At 36.3% G+C, this 19744-nt stretch overlaps 1 protein-coding gene across 4 annotated transcripts in view; it reads right to left on the bottom strand.

Moving 5' to 3' along the window:
* Window positions 1-19744, bottom strand: part of LOC120789040 (CD2-associated protein) — a 75206-nt gene that overhangs the window by 4742 nt on the left and 50720 nt on the right. Inside the window, exons 13-19 of one of the 4 annotated variants that reach the window (XM_040125475.1) lie at window positions 15367-15517; window positions 14909-15018; window positions 11922-12037; window positions 10487-10570; window positions 5165-5385; window positions 2987-3050; window positions 979-1347 (exon numbers count right to left, since the gene is read on the bottom strand). In XM_040125475.1, the coding sequence (XP_039981409.1) occupies window positions 1288-1347; window positions 2987-3050; window positions 5165-5385; window positions 10487-10570; window positions 11922-12037; window positions 14909-15018; window positions 15367-15517 (806 nt within the window). In that variant the 3' untranslated portion in view covers window positions 979-1287. Of the gene's footprint in view, window positions 1-978; window positions 1348-2986; window positions 3051-5164; window positions 5386-10486; window positions 10571-11921; window positions 12041-14908; window positions 15019-15366; window positions 15518-19744 lie in introns of those variants that run through there. The other 3 variants (XM_040125474.1, XM_040125477.1, XM_040125476.1) reach the window with 3 other exon arrangements.

Raw genomic sequence — 19744 nt, 5'->3', positions numbered from 1 at the left:
GTTCTGAATACTTATGTCAATGTGATATTTCAGTTTTTTCTGATTAATAAATTTGCAACTGTTTCTAAAATTCTGTTTTCACGTTGTCATCATGGGGTATTGGTTGTAAATTGATGAAGGCAAAAAAGAATTTAAAAGATTTTTGCATATGGATTCTACATAACAAAATGTGAAAAAGTGAAGGGGTCTGAATACTTCCTGAATACACTGTATTAACAACGAACCAAAAAGGAAAAATATTCATCCATGAGAAAAGGCAAGAAAAATCCAACTCCACACATTCAAGTGGTGTGTTAAAAAATAGCCATAAATATACAATAGTAAATATAACAATACATTAAAGCCTATCAGCGACAACAGCATTTGCCTTCCTCGACACACAATGAAGCAAAACCAATATGTTTTGGATCACCTAATTTGAACTTATGTGAATATATACAGAGTCTTGTTAAACAACTCAAAGTAAAACTCTCTCCACAGATCATGGACAGTAGAAAAGCTCTCTCTCCAGTCTATCACACCTATCAAGACAATGCTCAGGAAATTCTAAACCAAGATTGTGTTCAAGGTTCCAAATGCAACCCTCAAGCTATGTTGAATGACGGTAGATACTGACTCAAAAGGCACTTGCCAGGGAGAAAAATAACAGACTTGTTTAGTCAGCGGAAGAAAATTTTCCAGTGAAGGGAAAGGGTGAAAGCTGCAAATCATCCATTATAATCATCTTCTTGTTCCTGTACTATGTACTATGGAATTATCTGAATGCGCACACATTGGTACTCTCTGGCCTTTGCTGTTAAATACTGTATAACAGTGTCTTTTTTTCATAAAATGGTCCAACTGTTTCCTCCCACTCTGTCTGCCTAAAAATATAGATGTGCAACACTGGAGCTTAATGTGTCTTTGCACAATGCATCACACATTCTGTGAGATACATGGAGCTTCACCCAGCATGAAGAAAGTAATAATGTCATGAGGGACAGTAGGTGTGATTGTGCAATTTCTCCTTTTTTTTTTAAATTTAGCCTTCTCTTTAGTTTTTCATGTCTTTCTACCTATGTCTGAAAGCAGGAGTTAACTGTAGGTGGTTTAAACAAATATGTCGTTATGTGTCTGTGAGTATGTGTGTGTACGTTCTTTTGTTACCTCTTTGGAACCTTTTCTGCTATAAACACAGACCTTGTCAGGACCAGTAGTCCTCATAGGGACCAAAGCTCAGTCTAATGAAGCAAAATGTCATTTCTGAAGTCCTGGCTGAGGTTAAGGGTAAGGTGTGAATCGAGGTCTCTAGGTTGCTTTAAAGGAGATCTCCACCCAACAAATTAAGTCTTTTTCCAGGGGTTGGTACTACCGCACATGTAAAAAAAAATAAAAAAGTTATATAAAGCCTTTTGTGTCTCCAAAGGGAGCTGTCTGAAGTCTGATAAACAACCACAGGAGATTACTTGAGTCAGTGTCAGTTGGATCTGAAGACTAAGTTTGAAAATGTGGAGTGTGTGGTTGTGGAGTTAGAAAGAAGAGAGCTTACCAAGGGCCCCTTAGCTCACTCCTCATCTCTGCTTGAGGCTAGCGGTTTCAGGCTACATTAGCCAAAACTAGCATAACACAGAGACTCTCCAACCACACTGTCAGCAGACAAGTTGCATATACCGTAATGTTGGTGTCAGGTAAGGAAAACAAAGAAGAATGCTCTGGTTCTGCTGCATAGATCTTGATATGACTTTTTTTTTTAAATTGTCTGCCATGAGTCTCCCAATGTTAAAAGAGTGCAATGCTAAAATGGTGGATTAACTTTAAGGGTCCAAAAATGCTGGTTCCTACTATTCCTATAATGCAACTCAAAAGTGAATTTCCTAAATGGGCACTTCTAACAAACCCAACACCTTCACTTTGTAACCTTCAGTAAAAATCCCAAAAAAAGTCTCAAGCCCAAGGTGAGAACGTTTAAAAAACACATAACCCTAATGACATCAGGGTTATTGTTTCAAACTTTAAAAAGCTCTTCCAGGTTCACAGAAGACATTATAAAACACTCAACTCATGTTTTTTGACTTATTAAGTGCTCAGAAAAAAAAAATCAAAATTTCCATGACATCTTGGCAGACTCCAGCCACTAAAGATCATCTGATAAGGTCAAAAACTCAAAAAAAAAAAAATACTAATCAGACTCAGTTGAGATGGTTTTGTCAAGATTGGTTTTGTTTGTTTTGGGGCTTTATTTGATAACTGGCAACAGGGGTGGACAAGAAACATGGGGGGAAAGATGTAGGGGGATGAGATTTCACAAAAAATCTGATCCTGTTATTGAACCAGGGACACTACAACTGCCTGTTGTTTGCCTTAGACAACAAGGCCACCAGGATGCTCCCAAACAGTGGATCACAGAAGCTACAGTTTCTATATTTTACAATCAGAATGTATTAGTTATGCTCACAAGGCATAGCCAAAGGTGATTCCCGAAAGCTGTGAAAAGGAGAACTTATTTACAAGCTTCACTTTTTTGTACTTGTGGCACTTTTCATGTGAACAACTCGGTGCAACATTATGGATGATTGGAGAAATTTCCTGACAATGTGCATCATTATCCCTGTTTTTAAACAATATTATGTCTTGTCACTCTCTTTTCACTCTGCTTTGCAGTGTCGCTGTTTGAAAAACAAGTATAAACACTTCTGATTTCCAGCGTAACCAGCTGTTACCATTCTCATCACAGAGGTCTCTTAAGCCTCTTAATGTTGCTGTTGGTTGGCCATTAAAAGTCACTACTGTATGTACCTGTCGGCTATGCATTGCATTAATTGTGTGCATGGCTGTTAAAAGTCACTACTGTATGTACCTGTCGGCTATGCACTGCATTAATTGTGTGCATGCGAGTCAGTGTACTTGTTCAGGTCTTCATGTGTGAAAAAAAGCAATATTTGGCTAAACTAATGAGAGTAATGCATATAGACAGCCCAGGATGTGTTGCTATGGGGATCAATGTTACCTGCAGGGCCATGCGCTTTAGCCTTTCCTCATCCAGCTCTTGTCGTAGCCCCGCTATCTCCTTCCTGTAAATAAAATAAACACACACACATTCACATACTCATCATCATGTGTACACTGCTGCAGCATATATAAAAGGTTCAAACACTTGTAATGTATACATATGAAAAATGAAAATCTTGATCTCCAAACCAGTTTATAATTCATGTCACACCTTTTACTGTCACTTAAATTTGTCTAGTGTTAATTTTGACAGCTATTTTTAGATTAGACAAATTCGTCAACCTCACCATTTTATTTTATTTTTAGTCAGTTTTTAATTGACTAAAACTCTGGACATTTTAGTCTTGTCTTAGTCAAAGAAAAAATTATTATTTTAGTGTATTTTCAGTCAAGACCAAGAATGAGCATTTTAGTCAGACTTCAGCAAACTGCTTTCAAAGATTTCATCCAACTGATTTTAACAGTTAAATCTGGAAAGATACAACATTAGCAAACCCAATGCAATCTAACTCTTGCAATATGAGTCAATCAGAAAGTAAGCAGAAAAAGAAAACAATCACAATCAAAAAGAACCTTGTACAACAGCCCTACAATAAATCCCACACATATATTGTTCAGTTTTATCACGACTGTGCCAGAGTTGTTGATTATATTCTGTAATTTTGTAGGCCTTAGTGGTAGTGTTACACTAGACTTTGTTATACATTAAGTGTTTACAATAGGTTGTACACTCAGAATATATTTGGAACCTCTGCCCACCAAGCAAGCTAAGTACTAAAAAGTTAACTACTGCCCAACACTTTAATTTAAGCCCAAAACAATCGTCTACATTATATGCTGTGCATCTTAATAACCAACAGAGGTCTTAAAAAGAATACATTCAGCTATCACAGACCAATTTTAAATTGACAAGACCTGAAATGTGTACAACAATTAAGTTGTGTGTGCATTAGCATGGATAGCATGTTTAATACACCAGAAAAAAGAATTTGTCTTAAGCAGAAGGTTGGCCAACAGAGCTGACTGGGCTACTGACCCTCAGTGAGACTAAATTAAGCCATTGTTGTGAGATGCTAATAGATATTGTCACACAACTGCCTTTAGTAGTTGGCTTAATATGGCTTTAAAAGTAAAGTAACATTATTTAACATCTTAATGCTAGGTTACCTCTATTTCTATATGGTGCACCTTAAGGTCTCTCTTCAGGTTTGTGGTTTTCTTGCCAGTAATTTTGTAGCTGCAGGGCTTCTCTCCTGACAATACTACACACTCACTTTATTTCTCAGTAGCATTATATTTGAAGTGGGTCCAAATGTCAACCCGTTTTGTTGCCATCATGTTCTTTTCCCTTCACTGTATGCAATCTAATCATGACTAGGTCCAGTTTATCACTGTCGGCAGTGCGTTCAATGGTAAATAGTAAATGGTTAAATGGACTGAACTTATATAGCGCTTTTAGTCTTATCAACCACTCAAAGCGCTTTACACTACATACCACATTCTGCCATTAGCACACACATTCATAATTCACACACACACTCACACATACTGATGGCACAGCCCTCAGGGGCATTTTGGGGTTCGGTATCTTGGCCAAGGACACTTCAAATGCGGACTAGGTTCGATCACCACTAGGTGGTGATCGAACCACCAACCTTTCAGTTAGTGTGCCACAGCTGCCCTAGCACTGACCCAGCGCTGCTGATGTGCAGAAAGATGATTTGAGCACACAGGAAAAGAAAGAGGGACATTTAAATAATGTCACTGTTTGTAAAACTGCTCTATGTGATGTCATCTCCTTTTTTTTCCATCAATGAAAATATAGAGAAATGTTGGTAACGGTTTTATTTTTTAAACTACAGTTTAGCCTCATCTTTTTTTGTCCATGATATTGCATGTTGATATAGTCACAGGTAGTGTTTAATGAATTTGGTGCCGCCTCGTCATCATTTCGCCTTAGTCATTGAAAAAAGGGTCGTTGACAAACATAATTAGTCATAGTTTTCGTTAATGAAATTAACACTAAATTTGTCCCATCCCCGTGAAACCCAATGTCAAATATGTACTCTTTAAAAGATACATGATAATTACAAGAGTAACAACATATTTCCACTGGCCCCATCCTCTCAAGCCAGCATATTCAAACCCTGTTCTCATGAACATTAAGTCTCATTACATTTGCTGGGCCTTGAGCAGATCCACAGACAGCAGCAGCTCCTTCATCTGGCTCCTTAGCTCGTCCAGCTGGGAACTCGGCTCTTCAGGCTCAAGCCGGGTCCTGCTGCTCTGAGAGATGCTGTTTGAGTTTTGGCCTGCTGCAGGGCTGTGCTTGATTTCGTTGGTGGCCATAGTTGATTTTTGGAGAGACATTGACTGGGATAAGGTGTTTGTGGAAGGCTTTGAAGATAAAACGAATAAGAAAAACAGAACACAGAGTTAGACAGAGATTCTCTGGGTTTGGAAGGGTACTGGAGGCATGAACAGCATTATTTCAAAACATTTTCCCTTACATGGTTCACAGATCTGGTAACAGAAGGCCATAGCATGTATGATTCATATCACTTCCATTTTCATCAAATTATATAGGAACATTTTGTACAGGGTACTGTCATCTTGGAAGAAGTCACTTCCATCAGCACAGAAATGTTTCTTTATAGAATACAAGTGATCACTCAGAATAAATATAATTGGTTTGCAGTGACCCTTTTTCTGCTAAGGGGACAAATACCATGAAAATTTCACTATAGCATTACAGAGCCACTGTGGGGGTCTAGCATTCAGGCCTTTATTACACTCTTGATATATGCCGCACATGCACTTGCTCATTTGTGAAGAATAAAGTGAAGGATGACTCATCTTACCATGTCACTGTAGACCATTGCCTATGGTTTTTGCATCACTGAACTCTCAAATGTGCATTTTCCTTTTTAATGAACGATATATGCACTGAAATCTACTATATGTCTCTCTATACAGTTGTCGATGGACTATTGTTGCTGACGCAGTCAGCAAAAAAAGAAGTCAAAATTCTGAGATTTAAGTCAGAATTCTATTTTTTCATAATAAATTGCTGACTTTTTACTGGAACTGGAAAAATAAAACTTTGGGCTAACAACTAATAAAAGAGTGGTGAATGTAGGATGTTTGTAACATCTACGATGGGATGTTACTTGCTTGAAATACAGGTTTGGATTTTTTCAAGTTTATGAATATAATACTCATATGCCCGTATCTACTGTACATTGAAAGAGTTACGATTTGCTGTAATAACTGCTGCTATCATTACTGGCCATGAAGCAATCCCTTCCTAGCAAGACCACATTGAAAGACAAGAGGGACAAAATCCATGTCTTTTTCTGTGCTAAATTCCAACGTTCAGCCAAAGCAGTTCAGCAGTGATTTCACGCTGAGTAAAGGGATACATTCTGACAGTCACATGTAGGTTTGTGGCTGGGAGAAAACACTGGCAATAAAACTGCACATGAATACCAGGACAGAGATACACATTTTATATGCCATCTGCATTTCTTATGTTTATTTACTTATTTATTTAGGTTTTCTTTCATTTTTAGCCTGTATCTACAGTATCTTTTTTTAACTGACCATATTATTATCCTAACACCTATTGCAAGTAAAACTGTTCTGGCAGGAGAAGCCACTGTGAACCATGTCACTCATTTATTTAAAGTAAAAAAATGGGAGTTTGTCCTTGCCTTCACTGGGTTCTGACATTGGTGGTGATAGATACGTTTGGCTAGGTCAAGAAAGGTACTCAATGCCTTTTACAATGCTATATTATGTCATGGGTATACTTTTTATGCTTCGTTTTGTTCTCTTGTGTTTTGTTTAAACACTGCACAAAATAATTTTTGTGATTGCTGCTTTGTTAGATCAAGGCAGATCTGTCTTTTTAATGTTCTTCGATACTGTTATGATGGTCTACATGAAAAAACTTACAGCTGTATGTAAACTTACATACTTTCTTCTGCTCTCGTCCTTCACTTTTGCTGGTGAAAATGGTACAAAGGGTCAGAATCTCATTTTGAAACAATAAGAGGGTGAGGACGCAGGACACACGAAGGATACAAACAGTCAGTCAGTGTCCTGTAATTTCACGTCTGGAGGTCTGAGCCGTTGGGTTATGAGAGCTCAAAGAAAGGATTTACTCTGACTACTCTGTCTGTCTCTGTGTGTATGTTTATTTTTAACAATAGGGGGGTCTGATGCTGTGTACTGCAGCTAAACAGCCATGTCTTGGTTAACTATGACCAGTCCAGACTAGATAGCATCTAAAACAATTAATGAAATGCTGAACTGGAAGACATAACAGCAGGTGGTGGTCATCTGTCTCTTTCTTCCTGTCTCTTTCTATTTCCCCCCCTCCATGCTTTCTTCCGTCACAAACACACACACTGCAGAGAACCTGTTTCACAGTCTGGGAGCTGCCAATTAAGTGACTTATGTTTGTGTGTTAGGCTGTTTGTGGGTAAAAACCTTTGATGTGTTTTTAAGTTGTTGACATTGTCCCCATAAGTTGCTCAAACTACAGCTTCTGCACTACTGAGTTGTCTGAGCTTTACTATCTTCTATTTATCCTTTACACAGTGGAATAACAAAGTAGGTTGAGGGAAGGAGTTTATCTGCTGCACCGATGACAAATGCTCTACCTCTGAACTTAGGTATACATCATGGTTTCCAAAAAGGTGGATGTTGCAATTAAAAAAAAAAAAGGGAAAAAAGGGGTTGGTTGGATCTGACAGCAATGTAACACACTTTATTATATGAGAACCGAAATGATAATATTAATATCTGCAGTGTTTTATGACATGAATTAGGTGTTGATTTTCCCTTTTTTTAAATTATTTTTTGTTCTTATATTTGTTTGTTTCCTTATTTTTTTCCCATATTTTCATTTTGTTTCTTTTTTAAATCTTGCTGTATTTTTTATTATCATCTAATTTTTCTTCATATTTTTTATCTTTCAATATTTATTTACTGAATTGATTTATTTTTTTCAGTTTTTAGGACATATTTATGTGCAAAAAAAAAAAAAAAAAAAAAAACTGTGTATGTACATATGGTTTCATTACAATTATCTGTAACAGTGTTATAGGCTTTTCAGTTGACATATTCAAACTTCCAACAGTCCAATACCAAAAGATACTCAGTTTACAAATAAACCAGCAAATATCAATATTAGAGATGCACATGCACCTCAATACATTTATTCAACTATTCCCTCTAAATATCTATGTTACCGTGACTTTTACCACAGCAGTTCCAGTTAATCAGTGTCAACAAGGAATTCAATGGCTGCAACCTCTCCTTACCCTGAGGGCTCATATACTCATTCAGTAGATTAAGTGACAAAATGATTGCCAATTTATTTTTTGACGACTGATTAATTGATTATTTGACAAATCATTTCAGCTCTACAATGTTCATTCGTTGAGTAGTCAGATGATTGTTTAACCATGGGGGACACCAGTGTGTTTTTGTCATTTTTTTAAATGTCAGTTTTTAATTATTTGGCCATGATAAAATGGCTTTTAAACTTTTGTGCTTAAACAAAGTAGTGTTCATTTATTTTTTGGGGGGAATCCTGTGGACAGTGGTGGATATTCTATTATTATTATTTTTATTTTGGTCTCTGCATAGGGCAGTGTACCCCTGTACACTATATAAAATGTTCACTGGATGTTTTAATTCTGTCATTTTAATACTTGCACCCAAGGGTAAAGCGTTTGTGATGCAATGTTAATGGTGAGGCTCAAATTAAACCAACTGCAACTGGAACCAGGAGGATGGATAAGGGTTTAAATCCACTGCTGTAGTACAGGAAGTACAGCACAAAGCTGTTTGACACAACAGGATTTTTTGGCTCGATTTTGAAAAGGAGACTCGTTGGATTTGGCTATTATCATCCCTCATCCCTTGAACATGCTAATGTATTCTTGTAGGTAAACAAGACTGTACTGAAGAAACAAGTATGGAAAGTTGTTAATTCTGTGTATCAGAAAGTGTAGCACTTTGTGATGTTGAAAATAGGTGATTAATGAATGTGGGCCTATTCATCAATAACTGCCATCTTATGCCATCGCTCAATTTGCCGTGAGGTGGAACAAGCTAGAGACATGAAACTTAGTCAGAATTTCCCAAGAAATATGATTTCAATTGGCCTGATGGTGGCACTATAATTCACAGCCAAAAAAGTAAAAACTTTGAAAGGCTGGCCTCCCACACAGTGAGTCCGAATGACTTGAAATTTGGCACGGATATACATCTCAATGTCTTCTACAAAAAAGCCTGTTGGACAATAAACACCACCATGATGGTTTTTTCCTGCTGGTTTGCATAATATGAAAAACAGTTATATGACATAAGCTTTTTGGATTCCGACTCTATCAATACCATATTCAGTATATAGTCTTGCGGGACTGAGAACACAATTCTATTATGAATTGGAAAGATCGCTTAAAAAAACCATGGCTGCCATCACTGAAAAAACTTGCTTTTGTTGAGCACAAAAAGGTTAGCCCATTGCCACTTGCGGCTGTATTATTAAACACAAAATTCTGATAACGCCATAAAAACATTTTTAGGAAGTTACGAAATAATATAGAAGAAATACAGGACAATCTCGTACACCCGCTCTATCTCAAAACCTGTGTTTTGCCTGAAGCCAACTTGTTATTTCACCTGTATCTAAATATGACAACTTTACCATAGCTCACATCTAGCTACATGTCTGTAGTCATTTGTAGTTAAAGCTGATATCAGATCTCTAAATTGACTCTGCTAAGCCTCAGTCTCCCCTTTAGGTGCTAAACTAACAATACATTAGCTTAAATTCTAATTTCACAGAATAACATAAGCTGCAGCTAACACGTAATGTTCAGAGAAGTCTATTAAGCTTGTTATAATATTCATGTAGTGTATCAAAAGTATAATTTGGGGATTCTGACGATTATTTGTTATTGTCTGCTAGAGTTAGATTTCGGTCAGTACTCGATAGCTTACTCTAACAGATGGTGTTAGCATTAGCTGTTTGTCAGTGCTCAATTGCTATCTAGGTAAAACTTACAGTGCAGGGAAATGATGTGCAGTCAGCTAATGTTGGACTGTTTATTGATCAGCAGACTCTATACTCTGTTGGTCATTTTTTTTACCTGCAAAAAGACACAAGCCTTTCTAACTTTTCAAATATCAAAATGCTACAGAGTGGCATTTCTCTTTAACAAACCATCTGTATGGACACCAGTTTGTCATGCACATTTTCTAGGTAACAGCCAACAGTTCATTTTGACTTGCAAAATTAATGTTGATTAAAAATCAGAAAATCAAAAAATTTGCTAACATCTGCTAACATTATTGATCCTGCTATTGATGTTATGAGGGCTCAAAACCCTGAGTTTCTGTTGAAAGGAAAAAAATGCCATTTCTAGTGTTGCCATCTTTAACTATCATGAAATTGGTGAATAATGGTGCTCTAAGTTACCTTTCTGTTTTCAGTTAGCTTTGGTTTTGCTGCATCCTCTTCATCGACCTTGAAGGATTTTTCCACATTCGCTTCCTTGTTGGGCTGCAAAGGAAGAGTTTTATTTGTTGTTTAATTTACATTAGTATTTTCATTTGATTTTCAGTTTACAGCTTCCTGGCTGCCTAAATGGACAGACAGAAAACAAAAAGGACGTAAAAGCCTGCAAACATTCAGGGAAGTGTCTATCCACAGTGACATCTGATCTTGGAAAATTGTTTAGACAAGTGCAGCTGACTGATATTTTGACACAACTTACTGCTCTGAAAAGAGGAAGGCAAGCGATGAGACCCCTCTATATCAAGTGGTAATTGCACCTTACACAAAGGACTGTGGATTTATCAGTGTTAATTATGTTTTTAATGTAAATTGAGAATTTTCAGATTAGTAATTTCTTGAGTGTATTTAATAATAGGGGGATAAGGGTTTGTGATATGAGGGTTGAGGTTTGACAATGTTTTATCTGAGCCGAATCCTTTGAAATTCCTTATCAAATCTAATTAGGTTTAGCTTTCAATATTTGCAGGTAACTAAGGTTATGAACAATTAAAACTCAAAAACTTAATTTAGATGATAAGTTGATAATTTTAAAGTATTGATATGATGTGTATAAAAGTTTAACAGCAAGATTCTCCTGAAATTTAATTTTAATGCAGCTGGATTGCTTCTCTAGGGGAAGAGTCACCACTCTGTTGGTCTTGCTGAACTGCAAAAAAAAAAAACCCCATTCATGTAAAGCGATGTTACAGAGTGATGTTTCTTTTCCCCTCACACAACATATGGCTTAGACACCAGCTTGATGAGAGCACATTAACCAGACAACAGCAAAAATTTTAATTTTAACCAGTATGGAATTAACATCCACAAGTTACAGTTGATATATAATACCACAAGAAATGTTTGTTTTTTTAAAAACTACAAAAGTAATGATCATAACATCTAATTTCTAATTTTGTAAATTATAATTTGAGGCCTGCCAAGGTTACTGACATATTTTCCGCATTGCTCTATGCAAATAGAAAAGATGGAGGAGAGAAAAAAGGTTTGGTAAGAGATTAGTTCATCTGAGCTTAATAAAGCTGGGTATTTTGCCAACTGGAACTGTATCTAAAATGGAACAGCTATTTGATATACAGTGTGTGGAAGTCGACTGTGACATCTGACTATCCACTGTAACATGACAGTTTTCATTGTTTCTCACAATGAAAAAAAAAAAAATCAGCAGTAAAATGCAAAATGGCCACATTTTTTTGTTCCAAACATCCCAAAAAGTATGACTGACCTGAAAATTATTAAACTCTTTTGCTGACCTGTGTAGGCATCCTATCGTCAATTTAACTCTAACTGTACTGCTGTAATCTGTATGTGAGTATGCTGATTGCTTAGTTATCCTCACCGAATTTCCTCCACCAAACTGGGCAGGCAGCCTCCTGCCAGGCATCTTTGGTCTGTTAGCAGTGGGGTGAGAGAGCTTCTCAGAGGTAGACGACAACTCATCAAAACTCATCAGATCTGCTGAGGATAGATAAGAGAGGCAGAGGCAGACACAGAGAAAGAGATGAGGAAAGATGATAACAAGAAATTATTTTTTTAGTGGAACATTTCAGACATGACTAAGGGAACCATCCAAGGCTAAACTAACACTTCTGATTTAATTTCATTCAATTTGAATGCAATCTAATTGTTCATAAAGCTTGGGCACAGATATTTTTCCAGTAAACTAATGATATTAGCAAGCAGTGCAGCAGAGAATTTCCCATTTTGAATGCTCATATGTTCAAGTGTGAAATGGTCTGTCAAGCAGACAAAAGCTGTATTTAACATGGAGTGATTAGGTAATATTTTAGGAAATCAAAATACAAAAAAGAATTCTATATTTTTCTTTAAAATCAGCCTCATTAAGAAAAAAATAAATAATGTAGATACACTAAAGGTTGCAGACTCTAAGGACAATTCCAAACAAACTACAAGTTGACCACACACTGCAATTTAGACTTTCTGGTTTTTAAGGGTATGAGCACGGTTTGGGCAGAAATTTTGTGTTGTCCACGGCTCTGTTCATAGGCCTAAAGGGTCAGTTAATTGCATGCTCTGATATAGTGAGCATGCACTTCCTGACGCAGAATTTCCCCTCTTTGATGCAAGGTAGCACCATTAAGCCACTTAATCACCATAAAAAGATTTTATTTCCTCCTTTATTTCCTCTGGAGAGGTGTCATTGTTAGCCATGGCAGGGTTTTTTTCCCTTTGTAGAGGAAAGAAGGGTCAAACAAGGTAAATGATCTTAGTCCCTCTTAGGCCACATGTGTGTGCTGAACACAAAATTCCTCTTTGATTCTGAAGTGGCTCTTTAAATCTCTCTCTTTAGGCTGAGTAAGTGGTGTTGTGTATGTTGTATGTTTTTTTTTTTCTTTTTTTACATATATTCAAAAAGCCTTAACTTTCATGCTTTGCTTAACTTTCATGCTTTGCTTTAATAACTATGAACCTTAACAAATATAACACCAACATTCCTTTATTAATTTTTAAGTGGTTTATCACCATGCATTGCCAATGACATGCATGTGTTTTTATTTTTTTGCGGTACTTAATTTTTTTTTTCTTTTACTTGCTGCAGTGTTAATGGTAGTTTATCAGCAGTAAAATACAGCAAAATAGAAGCAACTGACATCATAAAATAAAAAATTTGGAATAAGTGCCTGGTTCTTCTGGAGTGAAGGGAACTAAAGTTTGAGAGTTTAGGGTATGCAGATAACTGCTTATGTGTGTTATCTTTAACTAAACAAAGTTAGTTTACGAGGGTGTGCATATAAGGACACAAATAAAGGAAAGAATGAGCCATTCTCACTTTTATAATATAACGCTGAAAAACTAATGTCAGCTGATGTGTAACAGCACTTTGCACCTACCCAGTGGTAAACTGCTACAGTTAAAAAAGCAGTGCCTGTGAGATTGAATTTCCATGTTCCGTGGCAATGTGTGTCAAAACTGGCTTATGGTGAGCATTGTGGACTTTTAGCAGCTCTTTCTCACCTTTACATGGTACCTGTCACAAACACAGAACTCAGAATTACTAAATTACTTAAATCCATACCAGATGTCTTTTCTCTTTGACCTTTCTGTCTCCATTTCTGTTCCCCCGTGCCTTCATTTATCCTTAAACTCTTCTCTTCTACTCTCAAAACATCAACCTTTAAACTTTTAATCTTTTCAATGATGTCTGTTCATGCTCCTTTTCAAAGTTTCCTTACCACCCTCTGTCTGTTTTGATTTCTCTCAGACATACACTGTGCTACTTTCGTTATTGTAGGCGATGTCAATTAAAGCTCCACATCTTCCTCTCGACTTTCACTATCTTATGGAAGGCACATTTGGATATTGGTGTACAGATCAATTTTTGCAAACTCAGATTAGAGTTAAAGTAAGCAAAAAATGACAGCTGCACACTGTTAATGGACAATATTTTATGGGTTAATGTGAGGAAACTCCAGGTGGGAAATGTTAATGAGGAATATTTCCCTCTCTGTTACCAGTTATTACTGAGGTATTCTTCTACAAACCACCTAAGCCTAAACTGCAGCTCCTAATTCAGTTTGATCCATTATACAGCTCTCAGGGTATGACAGACTCCTTATACCATTAACCAAATTTGCATGAAAACTAACTATAGAACAGTAGAATTTTTTTTTCATTTTATCTTAGGCATAAAATGTGCTAAACCTTGATTTCAGTTTCACTATTCTTGTTTTATATGATAGATTATAAAAGATTTTTAATAGATTTTCTATATTGGCAACATGCAAATAACATACTCTCTTAAATGAATCCAAAAAAGAACTTGTTATACAACCAGATCCTTGTCTCCATAAAATTAAATGGAAAAACTAAACATAATAAATAAAGAATGCCCATATTATGGGGGTCAGAATTTTTGAGAAACTTTTTATTCGGGACTGATTCCTGGTGACATGACTTAATCCAGAATCAATTCTCGATTCAAAACCGATTATTGATTAACTATATAGTATAGGGTACTATTTCAGGTTCTTGCACCACTAAAATCAATATCAATCAATAACTGGCAGTTAAGCTAACTGGTCTCGAACTGCACTGTCTGAGAATACAGAGAAATGCATGTGAAAGTATGCAGCTTTTTTATTTAAAAAAAAGTTAATGTTAATTTGGATGCATCTTACAATCTTCTGCCTGTGTAAGAATAATAAAATTAAAGAGTAATTTACTGACCAGCATTACTGGTTAAAGGAAAACATAAGTTGGTCTGTATTGGTTGGTCTGGACTAAGGTATAAAAAGAAAAAAACAAAGTGTTTTAAAGTTTTAAAGTGTTTTAACCATAGTTTGAGACAGTATGTACTGTACATACCCATATCTGAGGACTTCTCCCCCCAGTCCCCAGACAGTGTTTTGGGTTTGTTGGGCAATAAGGGCTCAAAGTCGGACTTTGGTCGTGTGGAAGGCACCTCTCCATTGTGCCTGAAGTTAAAAGGGAAGAATGGAAAAGGAATATTTACTAATGCACAAGAAACCGCATGAAATGAGTGAACTCCTCCAATCTGTGCACTGCAAAGGCCACGTCATCAGTAATTACTGTGTATTATATATAGTAGACTACTTCCTATGCTTTCTGTAGAATGCCATTTCTCAAGAATACCTTCATGTAAAAGTGGTTATACAAGAGACAGGACTTATTCTAGTGCTATATTGACAGAAAAGCACTGGAAATATGTTGATTAAAACATCAGTAGTGTTCAGATAGATGAACAAACACACTTCATGGATGAAGAGGTGGCAGACTGAGAGACACAGGGATTGAAGACTTACTTGAGGATTGGTGAGGGAGTGAGAGGCTTGTCGGGCCTCTTTGGTGGGAGATTTCCCTGTCTGCCTTTCCCTGGAGGGGGAATCGGCTTCTTGGGTGGGACCACTGGCGCTGCAGGCTTGGATGGTTTGTGATCTGGCATAGGCTTGTCAACTGAAAAAGAGAAAAGGGTTGAGAAGAGAGTTGCAGAAGGGAAGACAGACAAAACTTTGGTGAAACAAGCGTATGATGAAGAGAATGAAATACGAAGAAGAAACAGAAAGATTAAGTGGCTAGTTGATACATTTTTAATTAAAATATCCTTTAATTATGGACAGTCAACAAGAACCGTATCTCCAAGAGCACATTTAAACTGACAAAACTAAATTCCATCTTCCTGTAATCACCTTTTAAATTACACTTAATAATTGAGGGTTACTGAAGTAAATAATTTTAAATCAAGTCTTAGTCACAAAAAGTCAATTTGTTTTAATTTTTGTACTAAGCTGAAATGACCTGGATAAATTTTTCCACAACAGAACTTTTAGTCAAAAGTCAGCCGTATTACCTTGTTTACGTAATGATGACATTTTGTTGCATTTGCAATAGCTCTGAATGGTGACAACAAATGTGGGGGAGTTGAGCCATAAAAACATTCACAATGTGCTAAGAGAGTGCAGGTAATAACATCTCAAAAATCTCAAAAAACCTTAAAAAAAATGCTGTACCAGAGCAGTAGAAATCCATAAACTGACTGTTGAAAATGTTGTGGCTGCATAAATGACAACAATGAAACTCTCCAACCACCCATTCACAAGTTTGCCCACAATCTGAAAACACAGTAAATGGATAGCTTTGCTTTACATATAAATCATAACGTACATGAAGCATGTGACTTTAATGTAAAAATTTGCATTATGGTACTGGAAGAAAATTTGCACTACATGGAATGGATTGAAACCTAGCTTATTGTTATCTGTGTCTTTCTGTCGCATTATTCCATCCTACACCCTAGACTTTATCTACCTTACACTGTTTACATGTGAAAATGAATTGAAAATTACAATTTCTCAATTTGCATCCAAATGCTTACACAATAGAAACATTTGGGAAAAACCTAATCTGTTCTCTGCCTTCTTTTATTTATGAAAAAAAACTGTTCATTAAAGCCATCATCTGGTAAGATATAAAGCTCTTGTAAGACACCTGAATGAGTATAAAATATATAACCTGATATTATAGGCTGATTCCTTGAGGCCTCAAAAATCTGAAGCCTGATATTGATATATGTGGTATTAAAAAATCTGAAAAGAATATTTAATTCGATAGCTTTTTTATTTTAAAAACACATAACAAAAACAAACAACCTTGATAGGGATCCCTTTGAATTGTTTTTTTTTGTTGTTGTTTTTTTTTAATTTTGACTAAGATACTTACTAAGCAAGACATTTAACAGTTAAAAAATCAACTTGCCAGTGTTCTCTGATGGACAAACTATGTCACGGAAACACTGTTGGATTTATTGTATTTATACAACAAAGTCACTATAATTTCAATAATACCTCCCTGGAAATAATTCTAAATTCAAAACAAAATAAATAATATTCTTGACATTAAAACACTGACTGCAGTCTGAAAAGAAAGAAAAACACTTAAATCAGTCGCTTTCACCCACTCATCTTGTTCACTGTTGTCCTCCCCTCACTTCCGATGTGGACTGATCAAGAGAACAAGAGAACCTGGCAGGTACCACTGGTAGGGGGAGGAGGGTCTGGTTTGTGAGTCAGGGCTGCTGTCTTAGCCAGAAAATCTACAAGAATGTGCTCAGTTTTTAACGTGGGCAAATTAAGCTAAACAGTTAGACTACATCCAGTCAGCTTCCATTTTAGCTTCATCTTAACAACTTGCTATTAAGCTAATGAGTGCCATGGCTAAAACATACCAGTGATGAATGGAATACTACGAGCATTCCATTATCTCTCTCAGTTGTAAGGGAAGATGGCTGATTATTGCTGTTTATTACATCACTTAATTTGTCAATTACCGATTCACTTTGAGGTTAGAAGAATTTAGAAATGCCTACAGGCTGCTTAAATAACTCGATTTAAAAATTTTATTACCTTTATAGGGTTATTTTTTAAGTGATCATAGGTGTTTTACTTTTATTTAAATATGTCAATATATTTAAAAGATGTCAAATATAGTATATGTGCCTGTACGTTAAAAAAAAAACCCTATTCAAAAACAGGTGTTACAAAATTGTTTTATAATGTAAAATTCAGCTGGTGCAGTAATTAGATGTTTTTCCAAAACACAGCTGTGGTGTGAAGTCCTCATTCCCGTTTATCTGCTTGCCCAATCACACTGAATTTAAGTAAGACTTTTGGGACTCAGAGAATCTTCTCACATCCCTGAGGACCTCCTAGGAAGCAAGTGGAGGGAGGAAAGGAGACGCAGAGACTGATGTAACAAACAAGAATGGAGAGGCGGGGGGATGAAAAAGCAAAAGAAATAACAGTAGCACATAGGGTAGCAGCACAATAAAGGTAGAAAGAGAAAGACACAGAGACATCAAGGGTGGTGGAACCAGCTAACTAGTGGCAATAACACCAATTACTAAAGTGAAGACTTGCATGCAAAAAACATGCTGCTGAGTGGGAAATGGAGAAAGAAATAGAGAGTGCGTGGGCACCTGCATCTGCACTTTGTGACTAACGCTTTCATGTGTCAGAAAAGGTGAAAGCAGAGAAGTGAAAGACCAATCTAAGGGTGCCAACATCAAACCCTGCAGGTCCTACGGTGAAGAGGAGAGTTTCTGTTTTATTTACCAAAGGAGAGAAAAGCAGATACACTGTGCAGAAGGGAAAGTGTTACAAAAATGATTCTTCATTGCTGGTGATCTGGCAGAGGTGATACTGATCCTGCTGCCCCTTTACCTCACTATAAATGTCATTGTATTTTACTATAACCTGCCACCTCTACAATTATTTTTAATACATGTACAAATAGTTTCAATGCAAGATACAACACAGCTCAGTGTCACTGAGTACACTTAACTCTGTAGTTGATGAGAGTAACATTTTTTAATACAAGATATATACAAGATATGAACAGACTTGCTGTTTGATTCAAATATTTATCACTTGAGCATGTGATTGGCTTACCGAGAGTGAAATCTGCCTTTATATTTTCTCTGTAACAAAAATGTTTTCCAAGAGTGATGGCTAGAAAAACTCACAATGGAATTACAGCAAATGAGAGTCAAATGAGACTTTATCAACCCAATAAACTCATTTACTGCTTCAATTTTTAGGAGTCTTGACTAGTTTAAAACATATCTAATCCACCTATATTCAATGAAGGAAGAAAGTTATCTAAATTAACTCACGGACAACAATTGTCAAATCAGATAATTATATGATGTTCATGCTCGGAATGCTGCATGTATTTTGCATCTGGAGTATGGGAGGTTAACCATGTTTGCTATGTGGGGATTAACTCTTCTGAAATGGTTTACTTAAGTGACATCGACTGCGCTGCAAGTTAAAATGATATAACAAAAAAAAAGCTTTAATAGCTGTTGGACTGAACCACATGTTAGCAAATATTTAAGGAGGGAGAAGATTTTTTTTTCTGCTTTGAATGATGGATGCACCCATGCAATCCAAAATAATTTCTTAAGTTTAAAGGCATTAATCTTCATGCATATGATACTGTGCGGCATTATAGGATACTGTAACATGACATACATTAAGTCAATAATATGACAAAAAAAAAAAAGTTTGCCGTTATTATGTGAGATCAGTCTCAGTAAAAACGGTCTCACTGTATTGCCTTGTTTGCATTTATTTTGATTAACACATCTTTGTATAGTCTTCTCTCTCAGAATTTTACTGGTAAGACTGGTAACTCATCAGCATCAGATCGTTTAAGTCTGTCTTTTCTAAACTTGTCTTAAAGTGGATCCCACCGGGAGACAAACATTTCACTTGTATTTACAAGTTAAGGGCATTACAGGGAAAGAGAGGGAATTATTTTTTAGCACTTATGGATGAGTCCTTGCTAAGTGATGGTTATCTTTCCCTGATAGTTTTCCAGCTTATCCAAAAATTTGAACAAGCTGACCTTACTATAACTCAATTGCAGCCAATGGTGGTGCAGTATTATTAACACCCACCCTCCTCATGGGTACTGAGCAATTTGCATACGGATTTCCAAAACAGAGCAGCATTTCAAATGTATTTTAAGTTTCAGCCCGAAGTGTAGTTTTTGAAGAGTGCTTATGCTGCACGTGAGCTTACTTTAAAAATGTTATTTTTTATTCTCTGCACTTATAACTTTAAATTGCTGCGAACAACCCCAGAACGCACGTAACACCATTCTGAAAAGAGCATTACCAGA

Source organism: Xiphias gladius, chromosome 4 (assembly GCF_016859285.1).
Source record: "Xiphias gladius isolate SHS-SW01 ecotype Sanya breed wild chromosome 4, ASM1685928v1, whole genome shotgun sequence".
NCBI classification, from domain to species: domain Eukaryota; kingdom Metazoa; phylum Chordata; class Actinopteri; order Istiophoriformes; family Xiphiidae; genus Xiphias; species Xiphias gladius.
The sequence above is the reverse complement of the archived record's forward strand: the minus strand, read 5'-3'. Positions and strand labels throughout refer to the sequence as shown.